The 6,777-nt window shown below is 44.5% G+C and overlaps 1 protein-coding gene across 2 annotated transcripts in view; it reads right to left on the reverse strand.

Annotated features, from left to right (window-relative positions):
- LOC116396110 (metal transporter CNNM4) overlaps positions 1 to 4,554 on the reverse strand; it is a 32,646-nt gene extending 28,092 nt beyond the window's left edge. For both annotated transcript variants that reach the window (XM_031870522.1, XM_031870521.1), the window contains exon 1: positions 3,135 to 4,554. In XM_031870522.1, the coding sequence (XP_031726382.1) occupies positions 3,135 to 4,548 (1,414 nt within the window). In that variant the 5' untranslated portion in view covers positions 4,549 to 4,554. The remainder of the gene's footprint in view (positions 1 to 3,134) is intronic.
- Between the last annotated feature and the right edge of the window lie 2,223 nt (positions 4,555 to 6,777).

Raw genomic sequence — 6,777 nt, forward strand, 5'->3', positions numbered from 1 at the left:
ACGCAGTTGGATGCCGTCCCTGTGGAAACGGATGCCAGGCTGCAAGTGAGTGGAACTTGAGATGTCAGCGGGGAGTCAGGTGTGGGGGGGGGGGGTCACAGCGTGGAGGCTGGCAGTGTAAAAAAAACAGCGGTCCTTCTCATGAATAAGGTACTCGCTGCGGCGTGTCTTTATGTTAGATTTCCTGTGGATATTCTTGGTTTTGCCCGTTTGGTTACAGTTGCTCATCATTTTTAATTAAAAACAATAACTCTCGTTAAGTATCGGGGGATTTTTTCTCAAATCCAAGTCAAATCTACCCGACACTTGATGAATCTACAGAAGATGAAGAGCAGGAAACAGATAAGATCTGCTCTCACATGCAACCAGCTGAGACACACTTCACCATTACACCGCTGCAGACAGAGACCGAGCTTCTCTGTCGTTAGCTAAAGAGTCAGCATGTCAAAGGAAGTATTTCAGCCACTAAATGTTGCCTCGTAAGAGTATATTTCTCACATGGATCCGTAGACTGTGTAGAAGAAGTGGACGTAGTCGTGGTCACGGCACCCATTGGTTTGTGGACTGAGGTTTTGAAGCATTTTGGCCGTCGCCATCTTGGATAAAGATCCTCGCCACCTATTTTTTGTTGCAACCAGTAAACAGAAGTGACCATATTTGGACAGCGGAGGAGTGACGTAGAGACGCCGTATACGACTAGTACCGGTAGCAACCTGTCAATCACAGTAGCCCCGCCCTAAAGCATGCTCTGCTTAATGGTCTATTTGACTCTACATGGACCATAACTTACTAAATGAACATCATGCTGTATTAAAGAAGACTTGAAACTAGAGATTGAGACCATAAACTCATGTTTACTGAGGTAATAAATCAAGAGAGAAGTAGAGTCATTTTCTCATAGACTTCTACACAACCAGAGGAAAGAAGAAAACACGTCGTCTTAAAATGAAATGATAGTCCCCAGATATTTTACCAAGGTGTCAAACCTCTTTGGACCTTATGGTTCAGACTCTGTGGCTGTACTCTGTATGTGTCTACCGGACACACTGAGTATAAGTGTTGACGAACTGACTACGAGCTGGAACACTGGCTACGACAAACTTTTCCTGCAAAATTCAACCTCTTAACTTAGTTTTTCTGTCAGACGTCGGCTCTTTTTGTGCAAAATTTAGCTAAATAATACGTTTCGAGCTGTTAAGAGATTCATAAGACAGTACAGCTCCGAGGGGGAGGCCAGATGTCAACGAGCAGATGCATCGCCCAAAGCTTTGAAAAGTGCAGCGAAAACCCTTTTCAGTGTGACTCACACTGATGTGTTGAAACTGTACCAGATGTCTGAATTCAACTTTGAATACAACCATCCTCAAATCAAAGCAATCATAGGATGCTGCTGACGAGGAAACATCCTTTTTACTTTACGTGGTTTCTTGTGAAAATGTTTATTGTAAAGACATCTCTATTCCTCGTATATATATCTGAACACCAGTGATGAGAGGCACCGGGCGTTTTCTCCATCGCGTTACTCAAACTCAACACGACTACTGAGTATTTTACTCACAACGGTCTTGCAGTAAATCTCTCTGCCGAGCTATGAACCAATGTGGATTGTTTTCAATTCTCTGTGCAGCCCGTGTGTGTGTCTGTGTGTGTGTGTGTGTGTGTGTGGGCACTGCAGCTCGTTTCAAAACCCTCCCACCTCGCTAGCCGAGCCTACTAAAGACGAGCCGCAGAGCAGTTTCTTGGCCAAATGTCACGCAGCGCCACCACCACAGCCACTCAAAAGTCAAATCTACAGCAGCTGATCTGAGAGAAGATGCAAGTCGAGAAGACGGCGACTCAGTCGGGATGGATTCGGTGAGACAAAATCACGTGAAGTGGAGCCGAGGATGCCGTCGGAAGAACAATCGCTGTGAGGAAATACAGACACAGCGAGTGTGTCTGCCGTCTGTGGCCTTGAGGCCAGACGCCCGAGAGAAGGAAAAATAAATCCCTGCGGGGGGGAGGCGTGTCTGTCTGTCTGTCTGTCTGTCTGTCTGTCTGTGTGTGTGTGTGTGTGTGTGTCCTCTCCTGAGAGAGGGAGTGTGCACATGAGGATAAGCAGCACAAGCAAGAAGAGAGAAGTGAAATGAGGATGTGATTTTGGATATCAACGATAAAACGTTTGTTTCCTGACGAAGCCTCAACACCACTTCAGCCATTTTTATCAGAAACTCGACTTTAGACAAACAACGGTGTTCTTGCTCACATTGTTTAGTTTGTAAGAAAAAGGCCAAACCTGCTTTCTCTTGTTGTAATACCACCAACATGTCTAAGATGGTGACTTGGCTCAGTATCCCTCCTGAATACTCACACCAGCTTGAAATTTAAAGCTAACACGACTTCCAGTCAGGGAGTCTGGAGGACAGATACCGTCTCCTAATGAAATGCTTGATGCTCACAGCAACCACAGCCTCCACAGGACTTCATCCTCACACTCTGGATGAGATCACATAAGACACTTTATCTACCAGCAAATACACACACAAAGAAGAACATGTTGGGGTTGTTTTCTACGCAGTGTTGCAGGCAGGATGAATCCACACATCCCATTGATCACCAAACCAGAGTGAGCTCACGGTGATGAGGGAGAGGTTCAAATAATCATGTTGACATTTGCCAAAATGATGCTGGGAAAGAGGAGCAGTACTGCCATCGTAACACACACACACACACACACACACACACACACACGTAGAAAGTAGAACTTCAAAGATGAGCATCCAGTCCACCAACACACCTGACAGCCTCATAAATAGTCAAAAATGAACTGCACGGTTTCTGTATGGCGTCCATGTGATGAACAGTCTTCTTCTCAAGTACTTGTACTTTACTTGAGTCTTTCTATAGTTATGCTACTTTATACTTCTACTCCACTATATTTCAGAGGCAAATATTGTACTTTTTACTGCACTACTTCTACTAAATACCGTTAGTTTCTTTATAATATCAATACAAAACTAAATCAACTACAATTATTGTAATTAAAAAGGGGCCATTCTGCACGTGTTAAGGAGTATTTTTTTCACATTTACTTTAAGATCGGAGTACTTAATTAAGTATTAATTGGGGATTAACATCACAAGATCGCCACGAACCTTTCTTGAACTCCTCCAGCATGGAGTCCAGCTTGGTGTCGTGGAACACGAAGTGGACCGGGTGGTTGTAGAACTTGGTGATGGTCTTGAGCGTGGTGCAGTCGTCCGGGTCCACGAAGGCCAGGTCCTTGACGTACAGGATGTCCACGATGTTGGAGCGCTCGTGATCGTACACGGGTATCCTCGTGTAGCCGCTCTCCATGATCTCGGACATGGTGTTGAAGTCCAGCACGGCGTCGCTGTGGATCATGAAGCAGTCGCCCACCGGCGTCATGACTGTCTCCACCGTCTTGGTGCGGAGCTCCAGCGCGCCCTGGATCATGTTGAGCTCCTCCGTCACCAGGTCGTTGTACGGCTCGGTCACCTTCAGCATGCCCACCAGCTTCTCCCGGTTGTACACGGTGCCGATCTCCTGGCCCAGGACGCAGTCCAGGAGCTTGCTGATGGGCCACGACAGGGGGAAAGTCAGCAGCATGAACAACTTGGTGACCATGATGGTGTTCGCCCCGACCGCCAGACCGTGCCGCGAGCACAGCGCCTGCGGCACGATCTCGCCGAAGATCACGATGCCCACCGTGGAGGCGATCACGGCGCCGATGCCGGACTTGGTGAGGTCGTCCAGCAGGATGGTGAGGGTGGTGTTCACCAGGACGTTCCCGAGGAGCAGCGAGCACAGCAGATAGTTGCCCTTCCGTCGGATGGGCTCGATCTTCCGCGCGTACTTCTTCTCCTTCTCGGTACCGCAGCTCTGCACGATGCGCAGCTCCATCGGGTCCAGCGCCATCAGCCCGAGGTTGAGCCCGCTGAACATGCCGGACAGCACCAGCAGGAAGCAGATGATGATCACCTGCAGCCAGGTGGGCAGCAGCGACTTCGCCACCTCCACCACGCGCACCCTGCCGTCCTTGTCGTCCATCAGGTTCCACGTCTCCTCCTTCTCCTGCGTGTCGCGGACGCACAAGCCGAACACCTTGACCGCCTCGCTCTTGCGGAGCTGCTTGATCCGGAGGCTGACCACGCCGGAGGTGTTTTGGTTGGTCACCATCATGGAGCCCTTCACTTCTATGTCCTTCGTGAGTTCGGAACAAGTCCTGTTGACTGGGGTCATGAGTGCGCCGAAGGTGTCGTCCTCTTTGTCGCTGGAGTAAAGTTCCGTGAACTTGATGAGCGCCGAGGTGTTCGGGAGCAAGTGGAGCCCGTAGAACCTGAAGAGGATGTCGCTGCCTTCGGTCACCTGGATAACCCCTCTCTCGGTGGTCCCCGCCGGCGTGTCGCTCTTCTCCAGCCGCATGCCGAGTATCCGGGGCCCGCTTCTCGACTCCGCCGCCGCCTCCTCGGCCCGGCTGGCCGCCAAAACACCAGAAAAGACCAGTAAAGTTAGCGTGAACCCGAGTTCACTCGAGTCTATCGCCATGTTTGTTTCGCTCTCTGCGAATGGGGGGAACTGACGTCACACCTACTCGTTTCCAACGAGCACCACCCTGCTCATTTGCATAACCACAAACATCGACAAGGCAGCCAATCAGCGGGTGTGACGTCATTCGACCGAGCCCCCTTCAGTTATCATTTTTAAGGTCGGCTGATATATATATTTTTTTTTTTTTTGCTTTTAAGGTGGACTGAGTGGAGTTTTAAAAATGTCACTAAGTTACATGTATTTTTTCTTACTGATTTTATACATTTTCTAAATGATGCATTTTGAGCTTTGACAACATTTATTTAGTTTTATTCATTTTATTAATTTTATTCGTTTTATTTTTATTATTTTTATTTGTTATTATTATTATTATTTCGATTTTTTTTAAATAAAACCTGAACGATATGAGTGCTGATCAATACAGCTGAATTCCCATATAGCACATTGTCCTTTTTACATTACTTTTCGTTAACAACAATCCAGATATAGTATATTGGCATTTCAATTGGAATTAACTTTATTCCAAATAATCTCCAGGTCTGTAGTGAGGGATAAATGGAATTAAGGGTTGGGTTAGAGACAGAATACCAATTAAGTTCACATTTAGTCAAATTAAATTAGTCAATACAACTAGCTGATATTCAGCTATTTGAATTTAAATAAAGTGAAATACCCTACAGTAAAATGTTGTTGTTGTTGTTTTATCATGGTCTTCTGACAGATTAGGCGTTACAGGTAATGGAAACATTTAAGTATGAGATGATAAGTGACAAAGAAACAACAACACAATAATTGATTCCAACTGATGTTTTTGGGTTGAGGCTCGGTGACATTGCAGTTTGTTTTGCATCTGAAAGATCATTCTTTCATGTGTTTTTCTCATTTTCCTGTGTACATTTCTATTCATGATCCATAACATACGACTGCGGTAGAACATATGGGACTATAATGAGCTTGTATGTGAACCTGTGTTTTACTGAACACTGAACACCCACCTGCTCCATTCTATAGCAGAATCTGACCTCTGGACAAAAGTATGTTGGTGCTAAAAGAAAAAGAAAGAAGGAACTCTGAGAAGTGCAGAACTCCTGTATTATTTTTATTAAAATGGAGAAGAACTTGAAATTAACAAGATTAAACTACAAATAACTATCTTCTTTTTCTTTTGAAACATCAGTATATGTAAGTGTATTTTCTTAGAACAGAGCTCCATCTTGTGGTCAAATCACACACAGTGCAGCCTGATGGACGGCTGTGGAAGTTGTGAAACACATGCTATTCAAATAGAAATCAGCTTTCCATCATTAATGCTGATGCATCAATGTGTGAGCAGCATTTTACTAGCTATCTTTATAAGCAGTTGGTATTATAGTCCAGTGTCCACAACCTAAAGTCCGGTCCCCTCCGGAGAAAATGTTTTTTAATTTCAATCTAAAAAGTAACCACAATTACAACCAGGAATTACATTGTTTAAATGTAAAAAAAACAGTACTATATTTTGCTTGTAATTCTTGTGATGTATAAATTAGCATGAAAAGGTAAAGCTCATGTAAAGTACAAGTACATCAAAATGTACTTAAGTACAGTAGTTGAGTAAATGTACTTTGTTACATTCCATCACTAATTAAACAAAAGCCTACTTGACTTAAAACAACATGAGATGAAACAGTGATATTTATCGGGATATTCGGTTCCTTCATCTCTCCCTAAAACCCCCAAATGTTTGTTTTAAATTTATTTTTGTGTACAAATGAAACAAACAAGCTACAATATGTTAATTAGTGCACTTTAGGAGGTGCACATGTGTGGTTTTTTTTTTTACTTTGGAGAGGGCCAGGTTAGCTGCTTCTAGTCTTTATGCCATGCTAAGCTAACTGCTATCTGCATCCAGCTCCTAACGCACTTCAATCTTCACATTATAGAAATCTAATAAGAGTATTTTCCAAAATGTCTGAACTATTCCATTGAATATGTTGCTTGCTACATGGCCAACATGACAGAGGAACAGAGGATCTGGACCCGTATATGTGGAGCTGAATCTAATCAGAGGAAATGGGGAAAGGTCGGTGATTGGGTGACACAGGTGAGGAGGTGAGCGGGGAACGTCAGGTAGAGCAGATGAGTTAAGTGGAACCAGGTGTGTAGATGTTGCAGTCAGGTGATCGAGAAAGAAGGGAATTTATGTCATTAATGTCTTTAAATATATATATATATATATATATATAT

This window comes from Anarrhichthys ocellatus, unplaced genomic scaffold, assembly GCF_004355925.1.
Source record: "Anarrhichthys ocellatus isolate YVR2014 unplaced genomic scaffold, GSC_Weel_1.0 scaffold53, whole genome shotgun sequence".
Lineage (NCBI taxonomy): Eukaryota > Metazoa > Chordata > Actinopteri > Perciformes > Anarhichadidae > Anarrhichthys > Anarrhichthys ocellatus.